General features: G+C 55.9%; 2 protein-coding genes across 2 annotated transcripts in view; one reads left to right on the top strand and one right to left on the bottom strand.

Moving 5' to 3' along the window:
- The window catches only part of DNAI1 (dynein axonemal intermediate chain 1), a 60,220-nt gene extending 41,915 nt beyond the window's left edge, over positions 1-18,305 (top strand). Inside the window, exons 13-20 of the mRNA XM_036854094.1 lie at positions 4,942-5,189; positions 9,795-9,884; positions 10,014-10,101; positions 10,695-10,774; positions 11,977-12,125; positions 12,231-12,330; positions 14,787-14,972; positions 17,949-18,305. Of these exons, the coding sequence (XP_036709989.1) occupies positions 4,942-5,189; positions 9,795-9,884; positions 10,014-10,101; positions 10,695-10,774; positions 11,977-12,125; positions 12,231-12,330; positions 14,787-14,972; positions 17,949-18,047 (1,040 nt within the window). The 3' untranslated portion in view covers positions 18,048-18,305. The remainder of the gene's footprint in view (positions 1-4,941; positions 5,190-9,794; positions 9,885-10,013; positions 10,102-10,694; positions 10,775-11,976; positions 12,126-12,230; positions 12,331-14,786; positions 14,973-17,948) is intronic.
- ENHO (energy homeostasis associated) lies at positions 18,306-20,478 on the bottom strand. The gene is made up of 2 exons (XM_036854095.1): positions 20,201-20,478; positions 18,306-19,172 (listed from the first exon to the last, which is right to left on the bottom strand). The coding sequence occupies exon 2, from the start codon at positions 19,009-19,011 to the stop codon at positions 18,781-18,783; it is 231 nt and encodes a 76-aa protein (XP_036709990.1). The 5' UTR covers positions 19,012-19,172; positions 20,201-20,478; the 3' UTR covers positions 18,306-18,780.
- Between the last annotated feature and the right edge of the window lie 469 nt (positions 20,479-20,947).

Raw genomic sequence — 20,947 nt, 5'->3', positions numbered from 1 at the left:
CAGGAGACGGGGAGGAAGCCTCCTAGCAGGACACATCTTAGAAAGGCAGAAGAGCCAGCTGTCCCTCAGCCCAGCCTCTGAGGGACAGCACCCTCAAAAGGGGCCAAAGTCAGGCCCTGAGTCCCAGCACTAAACCCATTCCCACTCTGCCCCACCACCTCCTGGCCGGTCCCTCAGCCTGCCCAGGCCAGGGATACACTTGTAGGGATTTAAATCTTTCCTGATCATTTATTTGTCAGCTTCACTAATTAAGCAGTGTTAATTTCATTTACTGAAAATGGAAATTCATCCACCTCATTTCTCCCCGTTCATCCTCCACACACAAAATCCATCACTCCTCAGCTGCAGGCTGTGTAAAATTTACAGGACTAATTATGTTGTCAGGTCTCTTTGTAAATACAGTCCATAAAGGCCACTGTGCTAACCGGGTTGTAGTGCAAGGGCATTCCCATTGTTAGTTTAATTACTGGTTAGTTATTTAGGTTCTCAAATGTTTGCCTCATTTTCCCTAAATCATATTAAATGTCCCGCTTGATGTATTCTGTCTCCAAGGCCTTGCTCCTATTTCCCACACTGTTTAAATATGACTTCTAATCAGGTGAGAGCTCTTGGAAAAGCCCAGCTACCTGGAAGGCTGGATCCAGCCTGGCACCACGGTCTCTGGGCCACACTGGAGGTTTGGAACACTCTAGCGCTGATGTACTTTCTTGGGGGCAGCCTTGGGCTAGTCCCCTGCCTTTGGAGACTGAAAATCCTAACCCAAGGGGCATATTTGTTCCTGGAGTCCAAGGTGGCAGGGCTGGGGTGTGGGAAACTGAGGGAGGGTTTCATTATTGTCATCAGAAGAGCTGGGGATCATTGCCTCCATCCCCCTGACTTCTAGAGGGATTGCTTCCAAACCACCCCAGAAAAAGGTACCATCTGCAGGGCTGTTGGGCTGAACCCCACAGCCCTGCAAGCCTGGTAACTGCCCAGCTGTGAGACCAAAGAAGGAGCCCAGAGAAAGTGACAGAGACACCCGCAACTTATTGGATAGGGAATCTTACAAGTCAGAAGCAAAAGGTCCTGGAGCAACACCCACACCGTGTGTGACAGACTGCGCACAGGACATGGCCACAATCCTTGCTGCTGGGGGAGAAGGAGGCTACCATTTATAGGGGGAATTGGCATCAGGTTGGCTCATCAGTCGCCAGGGAAACCAGCAGCCGGGGCAGGGGGCAAGCACGTAGGTAGTTACCGATTAAGTCCTATGATTAAGAGAATTAGATGGTCATGTGAGTAAGGTGTAGGTGAAGCAGGGACTGGTTGATCAGGGGATGCTCAGAGAGCAAGAGAACAGCCATCCTGAGTGGCCTCTCCCTCTGATTCCTAAAAGTAGAGTTTGGGTCAACCTTCCCTGAAAGCCTACTGTATTAGTTTCCTATTGCTGAGGTAACAAATTACCGTGAACATGATGGCTTAAAACAACACAAATTTATTATCTTACAGTTCTGGAGGTCAGACATCTAAAATGGGTTTTGCTGAGCAAAAATCAAAATGAATTTTGATTCATTTGATTCAAATGAATTTTGATTCATTTGAATCAAATGAATTTTGATTTGAATCAAATGAATTTTGATTCATTTGAATCAAATGAATCAATGAATGAAGCAGGACTTCATCCTTTTGGAGGCTCTAGGGGACCATCCATTTCCCTGCCTTTCCCAGTTTCGAGGCTGCCCATATTCCATGGCTTGTGGCCTCCTTCCAGCTAGCAATTGCATCATTGCGATATCAGCTTCTGTTGTCACACCTCCTTCTCTGACTCTCCTGCCTCCTTCTTTCCCTTACAAGGACCCCTGTGATTACACTGGGTCCACCCGGATAATCCAGGATAATCTCCCCATCTCAAGGTCTTTAATTTAATCACATCTATAAAATCCCTTTTGCTGTGCAAAGTAACATATTTATGGGCTCCGGAGATTAGGACATGGACATTTGGGGGGCATTATTCTGCCTACCACAGCCCCCTCCGAGTGCCTTTTTCATGCCTTAATAAGGGAGTCATTAAACAGCTGCTGCCCTAGAGTCAGCCCTGGGCTGGATTCGTTTGGGAGCCACAGGAAGAGAGGAGGAGTCCTGCTGACCGACACTGGCTTGGTATCCTTGTCTCTGCAGCTTGTCATCTGCTTCCCTCTGACCACTGACCTGGCTTTAGCCAGATGCCCCAACATGCCCTCTGTCTGCCTTGCCCTCCCTGAATCCTGAGCAGAAGCCCAGGCTTCTCCTGACAGCCAGAACTCTCCAGAGTGATCTAGAGCTCTTCCTTGTAGGGCAGGGGTAGAGCTGTGGGGCGGAGGCCCACAATGGTGATTGCCAGTCCAAGAAGGCATCCATCCATGCTCCTCACTGGGCACTACTCTGCTAGGGCCCTGGGAGAGGGAGCTGAGGGCAGTGAGAGCTTTGGTCTATGGTGGAATTAAGCCACCCGTCCCCTGAGACCATGGCTTTCTGAGAACCGCCAGATCAGGCTCTATTAGGGAGTTGATTCTCCTCCCCCAAATCTCATGGATCATTGAGGGTCAGAGTCAGGGAGGCCTTAGAGATTATCCAGCAGAGCAGGGTTAGCAGGAGGCAACTCTCTCCCTGGACAGAGTAAGCCTGCTGGGCCACGCCAGGGCATGCTCCCTCACTCCATCCTTTGGTGGCAGGCTAAGGAAAAGACCTGCTCACAACCACCTGTAATAATGCGGTACAGGTAGAGGAGTTCCTGGGGGTAGGGTGGGCACTCACAGAGGAGAGGCTGAAGGGTCTAGAAGGCTTCCTGGAGAAGGGCAGAAGTGCAGAGTGGAGCTAAGGGCAGGCCAGCGGCCCTCTCCCCCTGCCTTGGAGTCACACACCACGTGGTTTCTCCTCCCCACCTCCCCTCCGCCCTCCCTCCGTCTTTCTCTCCCTTTCCCTTCCTCTGTTCCTCTTTCCCTTTCACCCAGCCACACGTACTCACTGAAATCCTATGGCCTAGAATAACCTGGAATTCCTTCACTGGCCCCAGACTTCAGGGCTCCTGCCTCTTTATGTAATGGAGTGTGGGGCTGGGGGCTCCCATCTGTGTCACTGGGCTCTCCGGTCCTGCTGTGGGGAGCCAGGTAGTCTGTGGGATTCAGGACAAAGTACCCCAGGGCCCAGGCCCAAGGATCTGTGAGCCTTGAGCCTGATGGGATTGTATCTCTCACTGGGAACTGAGGCGCTGTAGGTGACCTTGATGTCAATGTCTTACTGGGACTGCTGGTGACCTGGTTGGCGGCATCATATTGGGAATGATGGCAGGCTGGGCGATGATGTCACTAGGACTGCTGGTAGCCTGAGCAACGATATTACATGGAGACCATTGGTGGTCTGAGTAGTGATGTCATTTTAGGACTTTTAGAAGACAAGAACCCCGGAGCAGAAGCATTTTCCTTCCTGAACCACTGCGTGCCCTCCCCGTGGCTCAAGCTGGACCCTCGTACCTTCCACTCCAGGGGCAGCCCCCTCCTTGCACAGGAAGACTCCCGTGCAGTTGATCAGGGGAGGGGTTCCTGACAGGAGTCCCAGAGCTGGTGACAATTAGCCACAGCAAGGGAAGGTGGGCTCCCCCACAGACCGCTGCTCTGGTGGGCAGGCCGGCTGGCCTCAGCTTCCAACTCTGCCCACCTAAGGCCAGCCTGGCTCCTGGCTGCTCCCTGCTCCCTAACCCGGGCTCCCAGGAAGCATCCGCTGTGCTTGCAGAGTGCCCAGGGTGAGGATACCTGGGACCTGGTCACAGCTGAGCTCACGCCCAGAGCCCAGGGAGCCCAGCCCAGACTGTCCCTGAGCCCAGCCCAGTCACCTGCTCCCTCAAGAAAGGGGCAGCCTTAGAAACAAGACAGAGAGAATGACTCAGCAAAGCTCACCAAGTTGGGGCTGCTTCGCTATCCTTCCCGCCCATGGGCTCCTCACCTCAGGACTGGCCACTCTGTGAGGAGGGCCCAGGCCTGCAGTGTCCAGGGGCAGAGGAGATAGCCCTGGGGGGCCGGCGGAGCTAAAAGGCTGCCTTAGCATAGGGCCCCCAAGACAGGGGGCTGCTCTAGACTTCCACCTCTCCAGCTCTGGCTCTTCTGAGCTTGGGAAGGGTCCTGGGCTGGTGGCGGGAGAGCGGGAATGGAGGGCTGGGACTGTATTCCATTCAGTGACTGCGTTATCAGCCTGGGCGCCAAGTGTGCGGAGAATGAAGGAGTGTGGGAGGCGTTCCCTTGCCATGGGGCGGGCCGGGAGGAGGACGTCTGCTGAGCGGTCCACTGTCGATCACCGAAGGCTGCGCCCAGGCCAGAGGGATAGCACCGTGACCTATGGAAGCCTGACTGGCTGGCCTGGGACCCTTCGAATCTGGGAGCATGCTTAGAGCTAGGGCTCAGGCTGTAGCTGGGGACTGTGGGACCAGAGGGTCTGGGAAGATGCCCACAGGTGGCTAGTGTGGGACTCCTACAGGCAATTCCGTGTTAGTCCAGACTGAACCCCTGTCCTTGGCTGGGGATGAGGGGTACGTGGCCATTATCCCAGCACCTAAGGGCAGGAGATGGGCTGGGCATCTGGACCCTCTCTGAGGATACTGCTCCTTCCCAAGCCCACCCACATTCTTCACTTAACAACTCTTTGAGCCTGCAGCCCCCCTTTCCTGCACCCCAGGGAGACTAAGGAGAATGACTGTCCGTCCCTCAGATATGCCCGGTCACCTTATCTGTTGGATCCTCTCATGAACCCTGAGAAGGGGGTGGGTCAAGTCGCATGATTCTGTCTCATGGACAGAGAAGATGAAGCCCCAGAGGTCTCCCACGCTCTCTGTCAGAGGCAGAGCAGGGCAGGGCTTGTCCACCCTGTGAGGGAGGGGCCGGGGCTTCCCCAGCAGGGACTGTCCAATCACCGCCGCCCTCTTCCCCGAGGCAGATGACTTCATGAAGCAGAGCCGGGGCATGCTGCTGTTCTACAGCATGAAGAACCCCAGCTTCCCCGAATACACCTTCAGCAGCGAGAGCGGCATCCTGTGTCTGGACGTGCACGTGGACCATCCCTACCTAGTGGTGGTGGGCCACTACGACGGCAACGTGGCCATTTACAACCTCAAGAAGCCCTACTCCCAGCCCTCCTTCCGCAGCTCAGCCAAGTGTGGCAAGCACACAGACCCTGTGTGGCAGGTCAGCCTTGGACCAGGGTGGGAGAAGTGGGTGGGACTGAGTAGCGTGTGGGCCTGGGAGCCACCGGACAAGGGGCCTTGGGGAGGAGAGGGCCACAGGCAAGGGCATGGGGATGACAGCTACCAGCTTAGAGACCAAGGAGCTGGGTGTGAGAAGGGGCAGAGAAGAGCAGAGGCGAGGCGTCAGGAGGCAGGAGGGTTTGTGGTAAGAGCTGGGGTCCGCTGCCTCAGAGCTCCCATCAAGCAGGGCCCATCCGTCTGCTGAGGACCTCGGATCTCTTAGGTGTAGTGGTCAGGGACTCAGAGCCCGTGGTGGGAAGCCCCCAGGGCCTGATGGGCCTCTGCTGAGTGTGTCAAGGGCTCCAGGGGTCTGTGGTCTTCCTCAGCTCCCCACAGGGGCTCTCTTCTGCCATCTGGGCTAGATTCGGGGAACTCCCAGACAGGGGTAGGCACTGCCGGTTCTCTGCCCTCTGGGTGGGGCTGTAAGGCCTGGTAGGTGACGTCTGTCCCTGAGGCTTCTGTGTAACACCCATCTTCTCCAGACAGGCATAGAATGGGACCATTACCTAGTCACTGGGGCTAGATTTCACCCTGACTCTGCGTCTCCCATCTTATTGCGCTGGGAGTGGATTTCACAGTTTCATTCTCAGTCTCTTAGCTCTGGCTTTGCAGGCCCTTCCTCACTGTGTTCCAAAGGTCCCCCTCCTTCTGAGGCTGTGTACCCTTACCCCATGGGCAGGCCTGGGAAAATCTAAGCATAGATTTCTGCCTCAAGTTGCCCAGGGCCTCTGAGCTCCTCAGGCAGTGCTGGGATCTGTCTTCTCACCTTCCTCTCCCCCTTGCCCTGACAGGGTCTGCAGGCGGGCTCTGCACCCCTGCCTGTCTGGCCCTGAGCTTCCTGAGGCATGTGGACACCCACCCCAGGCACTGGCTCTCAGCTCCCAGACAGGCCCGAGCAGAGGGAAGGCTGTCCAGGCACAGAGGATGTGGTGGCCTCTCAGCTTCATCCTTTACCCAGAGCTGGGGCACCCCTTCCCCCTAAACACCCTCCCCAGAGTTCTCGACCAAAGCAGGAGCCAGACTTGCAGCCTCAGGAGTTCTCTCCTCTGAAAATCCCACCTCCTCATTCATCGCGTCCAGGCCCGTGGAGGTCTCCAGACATGGGGAGGGTGTCTGCAGAGACTTTAAAGCCCAGGGAGAGGAGAAAAGACTCACTTTGATCAAACTGAACCAGCACCAGCCCCGACCCGGCTTTCCCAGCATGGGCAGACAGCCCAGGGCCAAGCACAGAGCATCTCCAGGTGGCCTGACTATCCTCCTCAAGCCCAGGAGAGGGCGAGGGGCCAAGGCCAGCTACCCTACTCCCACTCTGCTCTGTTCTCTGAACCAAATCGCAGGTTGGAGAGAGAAGTAGGGTGTGCAGGAGACACCGTTTCCCCTTCACTGGGCGGGTGCCAGGGACACTGGACGGGGTGGCCTTCTGTTCTCCCACCATCTTGTCAGGAAAACAGGGCTGCCGCCTTTGCAAAACTGAAGACTCAGAGTTCTTGGCTGGAATCAGGGCTTGCGACATGGGAGGGGCCTGCCTCTCTCTCCTTTGATGACTTCCTGTTCTCTTCTTTCGCTCTCATTCCCTCCCTGCTTCCTCATTCATCCATTCATTCGTCAACTCCTGCCTGTTCTCTCCTCTGGGAGCTGAGGATGCTCAGGGCTTGGTGTCTGGATACGGCAGCCACAGCTGAGCAGGATACGGAGTGTGCTAAGGAGGGCTCATGGGGGCGCTGAGGATTGTCCAGATTGTCTGGAATGGGGACCAGGGGCCCGAGGGCCAGGGAGGTCTTCCTAAAGGAAGCAACGCCTAAGCTGAATCACGAAGAATGAGGAAGTATTCGTTAGATGAAGAAGGGTACAACGGGGTCACGCGTGCACCGGAAAGACACGGGCGTCAAGCAGAGGGGCCTGCTGGGCAACAACACACCGCATGGAGCTCAGCGTGAGGGAGAGGGAGGAGAAGCAGGACCTGAGAAACGTACAGGGGCTCAGTCGTGAGTGTGCTTCTCTACGCCGTAGGAAGCTTGGACTTTGCGTGTTAGTAGTCTCAAATGAAGTGTCAGTACAGAAGCCCGATGTATTAATAAGACGAGAGTGGGGCTGCTCTGGTAGGATCAGGGTCCTGATTGCTTGAGGGTCCCCTGTTATCACTCCCCGCATCCCCTGAGCTACTTTCACGAGGCTCCTAAGAGTTTGTCCCAGCAGAGTTTGAAAATCACTGCCCAACCATCAGAGGGTTTGGGGCAAAGAAGTCCCACAGTCAGGTAGTGTCTTGGAGATGTCCTCTGGCCGCAGCATGAGAGATCTTGAAGCCTGAGCTACAACAGGGGCAGTGGAGATAAAAATGAGGAGATAGGGTTGAGAGCTGTCGAGGCAGTAAAATCAAGAACAGGAAACGACCGATTGGATATGGGGAAAAGGAAAAATTGGTGACGGTGCCTGGGACTCCGGCTTGGGGGACGCAGTAGGAAATCCACGGATTTCTGGCCAGAAGTTAATATAAGAAGCCGGAGGAGGAGGTGTCCTACAGGCACTTGGCTGTATATCCTGGAGCTTGAAGAAGAGCCAGGCTGGCGAATGAGGAGTCAGAGACATCAGAGTCTAAGTCCTTCTCGATGGGACTGTGTCTTAGGAGGAACGAGATAGGTTGTTTTAGATCTCAAATGCCAGGCTGGGGGCAGAAGGACTTTGTTCTGTTGGCAGTGGGGAGCCATGGAAGGTTTTGGAGCCAGGGAGAGAACTGTCTGTCCAAAGGAGACTGGGTTCCTGTCCCATGGCACAGGCTACCTCCCAGGGGAGCCTATCTGGGTAGTGCAGCCCTGTTCAGGCCCCGCTGTGAAGCTTCAACCAGTAACACTCTGTAGGGTGTGTGTGTGTGTGTGTGTGTATTCTGTGCTACACTGGGGAAGGGAAGGGGGCAGGAAGGATATGAGCAGACCCCTGGGGTCAAACGTGCCTATCCTAATCAGATAAGGCAAAAGAGAAGGAATCGGTGAAACAGGCCTCCGTCTCCTCCCTACCACCTGCTTCCTGGGCATTCATGCATTCTCTTAACCCCACTTCCACCTGCCCCCTCTTGGCCCTCTTTATTCCTACCCTCCCACCTCGACCCCAGGAGCATGTGTGTGACTTGCACACACACGTGCACACACACACGTACATGCTCACTTGCATATACACACACACCACCCCCCAACTGGGCATCAGGCTGCTAAGTGGGGTGTGAAATACAATTTCCGAGCCCGCTGGCGGCCGCTCATTAAACTCTTCCCTTGGCAGCTCCCTCGCGCCTCTTACAGCCTGGCCTTTGACACCCCCTGTCCCCTCCCCCCTTTAAAGGGACTACCTTTCCACAGAAGAGGAAGCGGTCTCAGCATCAGGGCTGCTCTGACTTGTGCCTCACAAGCTCTGTGGTGTTATAGGCCCCCCAGTGAAAGCACAAAAGAGCAGCCTGCCCAGACAGACCCAGGCAGGACTGGGTCTGCCCTCCTGCAGCTCTGACCAGCCAGGCCTGGGGCATGGCCCCAGAAGAGCAATCCCCTCCCCGCTACACACACCCCTCAAGGGCCAGGTGACAACTGTGGTTACAGGCAGCAGCCCTGGGTTCCTGTCCTCCCTCACTGGGCCTCTCCTTGTGACAGGGGGAAGGGACAGTGGCCCCAGCACAGGAGGCCTGGAGGGTGGAAAGATCTGGGCACCCAGCCCTGCCCCAGCTCTCCTGGACATGGCTCGGCCCGGCCTCCACATCTGGCAACAGAAACTTGAGCCTCAAGCATGTCATCTTCATAAGACAACAGCTCTGTCTCCCAAACACTTTCGCATATGTTTGCTTCCAGCCCAGAGAAGATGGGTGGGGCAGGATTATTAACCCCAATTTGCAGATGGAGAAATGCAGCTCACATCTGAGATTTGGAAGCAAGATTCTGGAAGCAGGGGCTAGTGGTGAAGTGAAGTTGGGAACAGAAGAGAGCCGCCTAGAGAAAGGCCAAGCCTGGATGGGGAGGGTGGTGGAGGGAGGCTGCTCCTCCCCACGGCCCAAGGAAGCAGGAAAGAGCCCCCCAGGAGCCTTGCCACCCTGATCCCTAGCATGATGGTAATACTGAGGATATTAGCTAATAATATTTATTGAACACTTCATATTTGCAATGTTCTGACCTGAGGGCTTCACATTCATTGTTTCATTTATTCCTTACAACAAGCCCATGCTATTATGGTTCCTGTTTTGTAAATGAGGAAGCTGGTTGATGGGCTCGGTCCTTCCCAGTCCCTGTAAGGAGGTCAAACCCAGAGCCACTGCCTTCTTACAACTGGGCTTCTAAAACTCAACCCAGGGAGGAACCGGGCACCTCCAGTGCTGAGCCCAGACACTGGGCAGTGCCCCGACTGGCCTGTTGCCTCAGGATGCTCAGAGAGAGAGGAATGAGTGGAAGGAGGGAGGGTGGGGAAATCAGGGGACTCTGGGATATGGGCTCCCAGAACTGGCTTCTGGACCTCAGATGGGTTCTTGAGGGGCCCTAACCCAACACCCTAGAGCGCACAGTTTGGGATGTTTCAGGTCAAGTGGCAGAAGGATGACATGGACCACAACCTTAACTTCTTCTCTGTATCATCTGACGGCAGGATCGTGTCTTGGACGCTCGTGAAGGTGCCTGTTTCCCAGAAAGGGCCATGCAGGGGTGGAGATAGGGAGTGGGGGGAGCTGAATGACAGAGGGACCCCCAACCTTGCTGGTCCAGCCCCACCCATGTGCTTCCCTGTCCCTGTGTGACTGCAGAGCGAGCTGGTTCACACAGATGTCATCAAGCTGAAGGTGGAGGACAGCACGACCAAGGGTCTCGAGGACTTGCAGATACACACAGTGGGTAAGAGCCCCAGCCCCACACATCCACGCCTGGCCACGTCACCCCAGCCCATGAGGTCTCTGGTCCTCCCTCTTTCGGCCGCACCGCACCGTTCCCCCACTTGTGCCTGACCGGAGGTAATGAGAAAGCCTGGCCCAGTGCACCCAGCCCTTGGCCGTTTGCAGACCCTCCCTGTTTATGCAGACTGGGTGCTGTTATGCAGATCCATCCCTGTTTATGCAGATCAGGTCCCTGTTTACCCAGATCCTCTCCCTGTTTACTCAATTCCTCCCCTGTTTATGCAGACTATAACCCTGTTTGCACAGACCATATCCCTGTTTGCAGACCCTGTCCCTGTTTACCCTGACCCTGACCCTGTTTAACTCAATCCCTGCCTTGTTTATCCAGGCCCCATTCCTGTCTGCAGAAGCCCTGGCCCATTTGCAGAGTCCCAACTGCCCGGGACAAGCTGCAGGCCAGAGGCCCGGTTTCTGTTTGCCTGGCTGGCCCCAGCCCTCCCTCACAAGCGCCTGGGCTCAGGCCATCCTGGGTAGAGGAGGTGCTGGGAGCCTCCCTCCCAGAACTGGCCTAAAGCTGTTCCCTCTTCTCCCAAGGCTGTGGCACTGCCTTTGACTTCCACAAAGAGATCGACTACCTGTTCCTAGTGGGCACAGAGGAGGGGAAAATCTACAAGGTGAGGCAGCACTGCCCTCAATGCCAGCTCCTTACAGGGCCTCTTAGACCTGGGAGCTTATCGTTCTCAACAGACCCTGTTTGGACAGATCTTAGGGCTCATCAGTTCTAGAAGGCTTCCTGCGGGAAGAGAATGCATTTCTTGACCTGCTTGGGTGGCGGGAAGAGCGGCTGAGTGCAGGAAAGGGGATGGAGAATCTAGAGGGTGACTTTAGCCCAGCCCAGCATCCTTCCCTCTGGGTCCTGCTCCCTTCCTGGGAGTGGAGGAGGTAGAGCTGGGAGTGGAGGTTGGGGGGCTTGGAACATTCTGGGGAGACTTCCTGGAGGAGATCTGAACTTGAGCTGAGATTCCAAGGCCAGGTAACAAGAAAATTTATCTCTGAATACCGGGTTCATCCCAGCTGGCAGCGGGATGGAACTTCAGGGCCAGTTTCTGCCAAGTCTCAGTGTTAGTAGGTGAACATCCTTCTGAACCTTCATCCACCCAGAAATAGCTCTGCTGCAAGCTTTTCTTAGGCTCAGAGACTCAGAATGTTAATTACAGGCCGCCTCCCAGGAGCCCCTGAGGCCCAGGCAGAGCTGGTCTGAATGCAAAAGAGGTCCCCACCCCCTCTCCACCCCTCCCAGTGGCCGTGCGGGAGAGAGGAAGAGGCTAGTTGGCCACTCAGTCTCCTGGAGGGAGGGTGTGAGGGGCCTGCCTGTCAGGGCAAGAAACCGAATGAGAAATCGTGAGATTGGGACTTGCTCCTGGCTCTGTACCTGCTCTCACCTGGGCGAGGTGGGATGTTTATCACTGCTGCAAGGCTTCTGTCCTTGCAGGTGGATCCAGCGCTCTGTCTGCCTGTCCACAGGCCTTGGTCTGGACACAGGCGAGACACCACACCTCCCCCAGGGCCCCTTACACCTGCTCTGCCTGGGTTCAGGGAGGGAAGGCCTTTTCTGCCAGGCCTGGAATCCTCTGGGCAGACTTCCCTCACCCTCCAGGAAGACTCCCCTGCCCAGCCCCTTAAGCACCCCCCTTTCCCTCTGGTTGCTTTGAGGGTGAGAAATGCAGCCAAGAGCGTGGCCCCAGCTCAGCTGTGACAGTGATGTGGGGCGAGGACAGAAGAGGAACCTCAGGGTCTGACCCTCCAGGGCCCCCAGGGGAGTGGTGGCTGCTGACCCCTCTCACTCCTGACCCCCGCCCCCCCACCCTCACCCCAGTGCTCCAAATCCTACTCCAGCCGGTTCCTCAGCACCTATGACGCCCACAGCATGGCAGTGGATGCCGTGTCCTGGAACCCCTACCACACCAAGGTCTTCATGTCCTGCAGCTCCGACTGGACCGTGAAGATCTGGGACCACACCATCAAGTGAGGGGCCTGCCCTCCCCCAGGCGCCACCCTGGGCTGGGGCCGGCGGGGCTCTGGCACCGTGAGCCCTCTGTGCCCTGAGCTTTCCACCCCTCCCCACTGCAGCACCCCGATGTTCATCTATGACCTAAATTCAGCCGTGGGCGACGTGGCCTGGGCCCCATACTCTTCCACTGTGTTTGCAGCAGTCACCACCAATGGGAAGGTGAGTGCCCCCTTCCTGACCCTGCTGACCCCCTCCTGAAGGTAGGATTAGCTGTCTCAAGGTCTCCCTCCTGGAGAGCCCACGCCATGCCCAGGTCAGGTGGGGGAAGGCAGAACATAAGGACTGTGTATCCTCAAGGGCCAGGCCACCCAGGGCCCTGTCAAAAGAGGGATCATTCATCCCGTGAGGCCTGGAGGAGAGAGTGGGGCTGTTCACCTTGAAGGAGAGAGCACTCTGGGGGTTAAGATGCCATGAGGAGCAGTTATCTTCTCTGAGGGCCCTGGGGAGGGAGCTACAGGGTGGCAGGTGCCAACTTGATGTAAGGAAAAACTTCTGAGTCAGAGTTGATCTGTGACTGAAATAGTGTCTAAAAGGCAACGAGGTCCCCATCCCTGGGAGTGTGCAAGCTGAGTCTGAGAAGGGGAGATGGAAGGGGGTCTGTGCAACGAGAGTTGGTGAAAGCTCAGAAACAGTTTGTGAGAAAATTCTTATGCAGTACATTTTCCTTTTGGACTTTGATATAAACTGAGAAGCACCTACCAGAAAAGAATATAGTGATTAAGGCATCACCCTCGAGTCAGTCATCTATTTGCTGAACAAATGCCTAACCAAGGGTCAACTGTGGTTCCCAGCTCCAGGCCAGGGCCTGGTGATTCAGGTTCCTGCTCTCACAGAACTTACGTTCCAGTGAAGGGAAGGAGACAAAAGGAACAACAACAAAACCCCCAGTAGTGTTAAGTGCTAGGCAGAGATTAAAAGAGGATGATGTATGTACACCAATGTTTGTAGCAGCATTATTCATAACAGCCAAAAAGTAGAAACAACCCAAATGTCTGTCAGCTGATGAATGGGTAAGCAATAGGTACTATATCCACAAGGAGTATTATTCAGTAATAACAAGGAATGAAGTATTGATGCATGCTATATCATGAATGAACCTTGAAAAATGCTTAGTTTAAGAAGCCAGTCACAAAAGACCAAACAATGTATGATTCCATTTATATAGGTCTAGAATAGGCAAATCTATAGGGACAAAGTAGATGTGTGGTTACCTAGGGCTAGACGAGTTGGGAGAAAATGGGGAATGACTGGTAATAGGTATAAGGGTTCTTTTGGGGGTGATGAAAATGTCCTAAAATTGGTTGTGGTGATGGTTACATAACTGTGAATATACTAAAAAAGAGGAATTGTATACTTTAAATGGGTAAATTTTATAGTCTGTGAGTTATATCTTCACAAAGCTGTTATATCTTTAAAACGAGAGAGAGTGATGTAAAAGAAAAGGACTCGGTGGTCTCTTAGATAAAGTGGTCAGGGAAATCTTCTTTAAAGAGGTGACATTCAAGCTGAGAGCTGAGTCACAAGAAAGAGCCAGCCAGGTGAAGATGCGGGGATGCATTCCATACAGAGGAACAGCTAGTGCAAATGCCCTGAGGGGAGAATTAGCTGGAAGGGTTTAAGAAACAGGCAGGTAGGGTGGCTGGGGTCTAGTAGGCAAAGGGGTGAGAGCCTGAGATGAGAGCAGACAGTGCAGAATCTAGAGTAAGGACTCTGGATTTTATGTAGAGTGCCCAGGGAGACTATTGGAGGATTTTAGATTTTTTAAAGTTAGGTCTGGCTGCTGCATGAAGGATGGATGATAGAAGGGCAAGAGCTGAAGCAGGAAGACCAGTTAGGATGCTGCCACAGTCGTCTAGGCAAGAGTTGCTAATGGTTCGGACTTAGGATGCAGTAAAAAATAAGATCAAACATTTGTTGAGCACCGTTTTTTTTTAAAAACAGTTTTATTTTATTTTATTTTTTATTTATTTATTTGGTTGCGCTAGGTCTTAGTTGCGGCAGGTGGGCTCCTTAGTTGCGGCTCGCCAGCTCCTTAGCTGTGGCATGCGAACTCTTCGTTGCAGCATGCACGTGGGATCTAGTTCCCTGACCAGGGATCGAACCCGGGCCCCCTGCATTGGGAGCACGGAGCCTTATCCACTGTGCCACCAGGGAAGTCCCTGTTGAGCACCTTTATGACATGCACTGTCTGAACACCTGACATATATTAGTTGGTAGAAAACCTGGCTCTGCCACTTACTGGCAAGTTAGCCTTAAGAGCCTCTTTCTCTTCGTTTATAAAATGGGGATAATAACAGAACCTACCTTATAGAGCGGCTGTGAGGATTATAATTAGATGATGCAACCATGTAACATGCTTGCCCAGAGTCTAGTACATAGTAAGTGCTCCATAAATGGCAGCTGCTCTTAGTGTTAATTCTGCATAGACTTAAATTTTTTCCTAAACATTTTATCCCCATTCCCTCAACCACAGGAAAAACAAACAGAGACACACATTGCCTCTCACACTGCCTAGGCTTCTGTCGTCTTTCCCCAGAAAGTTCAGGGGCAGTTACTCTGAGGTGGGTGACAGGGGTCTCGTTTCCCCGAGTGTGCTGACACCCATCTCTTCACAGACCCATGTGTTTGACTTGTCCATCAACAAGTACGAGGCCATATGCAACCAGCCTGTGGTGGCCCAAAAGAAGAACAAGCTCACCCACGTGCAGTTCAACCCCATCCACCCCATCATCATTGTGGGCGATGATCGTGGGCACGTCACCTGCCTCAAGCTCTCACCCAATCTGCGCAAGATGCCGAAGGTACGGTTTTGGGGAGTTCAGGCTGCCGTGAGAGAAAGTCTCCAGGATGGCAGGGGGTTGAGAGAAAGGGGAGGAGCCAGGGGGTGGCCCCCAGGTTTCTGGCTTTGGAGACCCAAGGTAAAGGTGGTGTTATTGCCCAAGTGAGGAGCATAGCAGAAGCAGGAGACAGATCAGTTGTGACATGCTGAATCTGAGTTACCTGTGGGGCCCCCAGGTGGAGACATCAGGTAAGCAGGTGACTATGAGGATCTGAAGCCTGGGGTAAGCACACGGGCATCATTGGCTTGTTTGGTGTCATGCAGGCAGGGGCTTGAGGCTTAGTTTCTGCTTCATTGGCTGGGCTTGCACAGGGCTTCTGAACTGGGAGCTGCGGGTCCACATGGGAAGTAGGAAATGAGCCATGAGGAGGGTAACTAGGTCAGCAGCTAGGCAGTCCTCCTTTTGAGCTCTGGTTCCTTTCTGGAATCTCTGATGATCCGGAGACCCTGCCCAGAGCCCAAGGGCCCTGAATACAGGCCACTGAGCCCAGAGCCATGACCTCAAAGTCTAGCTCTCAGAGTCCCAATTCAGACTTAAGAACCCAGGTCTTAGAATCCAGAGCCCAAAGGTCCAACTTAAAAATCCAGCGTCCAAAAACCTACAGCCCAGTCCTGTCCATTTGGGTGCTAGGAGAGAAAATGGAATTTGCTTCCTGCCAGGCTCTGGGCCAGGATCAGAGCTGGGCCGGAGCTGGGCCATGTTGCCCTGATGACTGTACCCCCTGGTTGCAGTTTGAGGCATTTACTTGCAGTTTGAGGCAAGGGCAGGGGCCTGTCTCTTTCAACTGCTGACACCTGCCCCCCGGTGCCCTACCAAGGCAGGGGCCACCGCACTAACCTGCTCATGCCAGCCTGGCCTATTCCCACCAGGGCCAGGGAGGCAAGGGCTGGGAGTTTGGCGGGGCCTGTAATTGTAGCCAGCTGGGGGAGGGGGTGGACTTAGCTATAAATACTCAGAAGGCTGCTGAGTGCCTGCAGCTGTGGCCCAGAGGCTGTGGTGGGCTGGGGCTGGGATGGGATGGGGGGCGGGGGTTGGGTGTGGTCTAAAACTCTTTGCTAAGCACAGCTAGCTGGCCTCAAGGAGGGGGAAGAAGGCAGTACAATCTGTGGAAAAGATAAAATCTGCTCTTAATTTAGTGAGGAGAAAAACCCAGGCTTGAGCTAGGAGAGCTGGACAGCCCTGTGGGAGGGATGGTGGTGACCCCTTGGGGCTGGGGTATAACCATTACACCTTGAAGGCAGTAGATCTGGGTGGGGGCCTGCCCTGCCCACTTTGACCCAGGGATGCAAGGATCTCCCACAGTCCCAACTCCTCTCAGAGCAAGGTTCAGCATCTATATCTCTGAGGACCTGAGGACACGGGTACCTGGGAATCAGAGGACCTGAGCAGGTGATAGCTGGGGGCTAGTTCTTGGGTGGATTGGCAGTTCCTGTGAAACCGCCACCTGACTCTATCAGCAGCCAAGTGATTCGGGCCAAAGGAAGTCCTCTGGGCATCCCTACCGCCCCTCTCTGCAGGCTGCAGTCTCCCTGATCTTCCCAAGAGGGCTTGGCCACAGAGGCCCGACTTCCCAGCCCAAGGAGCTTCCCAGGATTGGTGTCAGAGCCCAACTTGTCAAAGGTCAAGGCCTACTTTCCCCATCTACTGTATAGATAGAAACAGTTTGGGCAGAACTTGCCCAAAGTCATATAGGGAGTTAATGACAAAGCTGGAACTAAAACCCAGCTCTCCTGACTCCCAGGAGATGAGGTGAGGGCAAGAAGAGAACACGAGGTTAATTTGGGAGGGAGAGGGGGAAGAGAGAGAAAAAGACATCTTTGTCCTCTGCCTCAGGAATGTAGAGGTGAGCTGGGGAGTGGCAAAGGCACTGGGCCGCACGGGGAGGGGAGACAGATTTGGGAACAGGTGCAGGGGTCACGCCAGGAGGAAATCTAAGTTCCACAGGGTGTCAGCAGCCAAGATGGGGCCAGGAAGGGGCCTGCTGGCCCTGCATTCTCCTCCCACCTCACAGCCTGGGCCAGATCCAGACTGGGCCCTCAGCAGGCAAGGCTGGGGCAGGTGCCAGTGAGCAGTGGGCACAGGTGGCTGAGAGGACGGGGGCCCGGGCACAAAGGGAAGACAGGAAATGGCAACTGCCCCAGCCTAGCCCACACCCCACCGCCTGGACAGAAAGGAGGATGGCACTGGTGCTGGTCTGCCAGGGAGCTCTCAGGGCCTGAGTGACACATACCCCAGTGCCCCAGCTCTCTTTTTCTCAGGGCCCAGCTTACCAGCTAAAGGATTAGAGTGCCCTGTAGGCAGGGGTGAGGGGGCATAAATTCAGGACCCGCTCTTCTGAGGGACAGTCCCAGCCAAGGACATCTGGAATCACATGGGATATCCCAACCGCCCTCCCGGGTCTCCTGACACCTGCCCCCACCATGGGTATGTCTGACACAGCAGGCCTGGCCCCAGATGGTACCCCACTCCCAACCTGACCTGAAAGTGCTAGGTAACAGTACTAGGTGAGGGCACCTGTGGCTTTGTCCACACTCTTTTCCCTCCACAAACACACACCTCTTAGCTCCGTGTTAGGACTCAGCCAGGGACCTTCCTGTGGGAAGGGTGATCCCAACAGTTAGAGGCCCTGGGCTGCAGCTCTTCCTGGCTTCCCCCACTCCCCACGCCTCCCAGCATCAGGATCCTATGTTGATCTGAGGTTCAGAAACACAGCTGGATGTTTCTTGCAGGCCTCAGCTGGGCCCCTGCCACCCAACCTGACATGGGGAAGGATCCTGGGGGGGTTGGGGGCGGCAGGCAGGGGTCCGGAATCTAACTGGGCAGGAGAGAGGCGTGGCACAGCTGCCTAAGCTGGGCTCAGGAGGTGGTGCTGGGAAGTAGAGAGAGGTGGCCCATCCCTCACCATTCCTCCCCCATGTGTACTTCCCTTCTCCCCAGGAAAAGAAGGGCCAGGAAGTGCAGAAGGGTCCAGCTGTGGAGATCGCAAAACTGGACAAACTGCTGAACCTGGTGAGGGAAGTGAAACCCAAGACCTGAGGGCCTGGCCCCAGGGCCTGGCCCATGTCTTGAACCCTGTACTTGTAGCACCTGGTACAAGTGGGTGCTAAGCCTGGGTACCCTGGTACCCCAGCCCAGGCTTAGCACCCAGTATGTGTGTGACCCCACCCCTGATCAGGTCCCAGAACCTGCCCTTAGCACCCTGCTCCAGCCCTGGTCCCAGCACCTCACCCCAGGACTTGGCCCTCAACAACCATTACCCCCTCCTACTTTCTGCAAATAAACTTGGGTCTGGAAGCCCACCCACAACCTTTCATTTTGCTGCAGCAAGGCCCCCAGGAAGAGGAGCAAATCTCAGGGTAGAGCCATAGTTCCATTTATTATCCAGCAAACAGTAGGAGGACCAGAGAAGGGGCCCAGCCTGGACACCCTCCCATTATTGCCATGGATTGCTTCCCCAACCTCGAGGACCTGGAGGCGCTTGGCCTAGGGGGCGGGTGGACCCAGCCCCTGACCGCTGGGATGGAGCAGAGTCCAGATGGCCCTGGCCCTAGCACCAACTCATGAACCCCCCCACCCCAGGCCTGTCTACCGAGGGCCAGCAGAGCCCCTCTTGGAGCCAGGCCGACCAGACTCTGGGCTGCTAGGTCCAGCTCCAGACAGGCTGGACTCTTGAGTTCTGGACCCCAGGCTGGCTGGACCCTGGGATCCCGATTCCAGGTTCCAAGTGGGGTGGACTTAAGTCCCAGACTCCGGGCTAGGCCAGGGGCCTTCAGGGCTGCAGCAGGTAGCTGCCTTCATGGCTGAGCTTCTGGGGCGGGGGTGCCTTCTCGGGACAGGGGCCAGGGCTCGAGTTGGGACTGGATTCGGAGAGGGAGTCGATGTTGGCAGAGCGGGAGTGGCAGGCCCAGCAGAGAATGACCCAGAGCAGCAGCAGCAAGAAGCCTACAAGGCCATTGCAGATGATGGCGATGAGGGCCCCCTGGGAGATGGCTGCCCCCATGACGGGCAGCACCCTCAGACAAGCACAGACTGAGAAGCTGCCTCAATGGCAAGGCCCATGCCGAGGCGGGACTCCGGTATAGCCGGCCTTCCAAGGAGGCTGTCCTGTCCACACACTCAATGATTCCCGGACAGTGAAGACGTCCGCCTGCAGTTCTGAGCCTGTGGGGGGTACAGAGCAAAGGCAAAGGGTGGTGAGGAGGAAGGGGTGGGGTTAGGCCTAGGAGGAGAGGCGTAGGGAAGACAGCCCGCTCCCACACCTCTGGCCTCCCAGCAGGCCTCAGTACCCCACAGAGCCAACACCTGGCTCTGGGCACCTGGATGGGGGTGTGGCTACCGTGAGGAAGCTGCACTAGGCAGCCAATATCTCATTCTCCTTTTGACCAGTAGCCATGGCCTGGCCCTGCCCACTGAACATCCAGCCCTCAGAAGAACTGTGTGAGTGGGTGGGATTGAGGAAGCCCAAGGCCTTGAAGGATGGGCACTGTGACCAGCTCCGGTGTGGCCTGGGCACCTCCCCCGACTCAGGACTCCAGCCAGCCAGCCCAGGAGACCTCCAGAGGCTCCAGCTCACACAGAGGGAACTTTGTGGAGGCCTGGCAGGCATGTGTGGGTCTGTGTATCTAAGGCTGTGTACCTAGGTGCACCTTTCTGTGAGACTGTCTCTCCAGGTCAGCTGCATGTGTCTGTGTGTCTGGCCCTTACTCTGTCCCTTGGTTCCCTTGCCTGGATCTGTGCCTCTGCCTCTGTATACCCACCTCCGTGTGTACCTGTCTGTCTCTCTGTAGCTCTCTTTATATCTGTCTCTCTCTGTGTCCCCATCTCTGAGTCTCTAAGGGTCTCTCTTGTGTCTCGTTTCTCTCCCAGTCTATTTCTTTGTGTATCTCTGTATCAGTCTCTGTTTGTCTCTTTCTTCCTGTCTCTGTGTGTATGGGTCTCTTGTGTCTCCGTCTCTCTTTCTTCCCCGCTGTGTGTCCGTCTGTCCCCATGGACGTGTCTCTATCCCCTCTCCGTGCGGTCTGTCTCTGTAGTTCTGTGCGTCTCTTGTGTCTCTTGTGTGTGTCTGTCTTTGTGTCTGTCTCTCTTTCTCCCCGGCTGTGTCTCTGTGTCTCCGTGTGTGTCTATGTCTCTTCATCTCCGTCTCTGGTTCTCAACGCCCCCCATGCCCGTGGTGGGAGGACCCCTCTTACCTGAGTTGAGCCCGGTGCGCGCCCGCGGGAGGGTCCGGGGCAGCGGGATGCTGGGCGCCGACTGCTGCTCGGGAGCCTGCGGGCGGGGAGCAGCGGGAGGCGGGCAGGGGTGACGTCCCCTCCCCCCGGCCCTCCCCCTCGGCAGCGCAGCCTCCACCGGCCGCTCCCGCCGCGGCGCGACCGGGGCGGCCTCTGCCGCGGGCGGTCTGCGGCGAGCGGGGACCTCCTCCCCCTGGGGCGGCGCCTCCTCCGCGGCCGAGGCCGCTCGCCTGCTCGCACGGCGGCGCTCGGGCGGCGGCGGCCGTCTGGGCGCGGGGTTCGGCTGGGCTCGGCTACGTTCGGCTACGTTCGGCTGGGCTCGACTGGTCTCCCGGCTGGGCTCGGCCAGCCTCGGCCGGCAGCAAAAACAGAGAAAGAGTCCCGCCTTCTCGGAGGCCAGCGGCCGGCGGCCTGTCAGAGGAGGAGCCATCCCTCGCCGCTGCCGCCATTTAATTGGCTGGCCCTGCCAGGCTCCCTTGCCATTGGTTGTGCGCCGGTGTGAAGACTGGCCCGCCCCTTGTGCAGGCGGGGGCGGGGGCGGGAAGAGGGCTGAAGGGGCTACTCAGTGTGGATCCCTCCACGGGGGGGGGGAAGGGGGCGGGGCCCACCTACTTGCGGGGATTTCTTGCACTTTCAACACCCGGAAGATCTGCACACGCAACATCTGAGAAAGGCCAGGGCCGCCCTACCCCTCTACCAGGAGACCAC

The sequence above is a fragment of the Balaenoptera musculus genome, chromosome 6, assembly GCF_009873245.2.
Source record: "Balaenoptera musculus isolate JJ_BM4_2016_0621 chromosome 6, mBalMus1.pri.v3, whole genome shotgun sequence".
Classification (NCBI taxonomy): domain Eukaryota; kingdom Metazoa; phylum Chordata; class Mammalia; order Artiodactyla; family Balaenopteridae; genus Balaenoptera; species Balaenoptera musculus.
The sequence above is the reverse complement of the archived record's forward strand: the minus strand, read 5'-3'. Positions and strand labels throughout refer to the sequence as shown.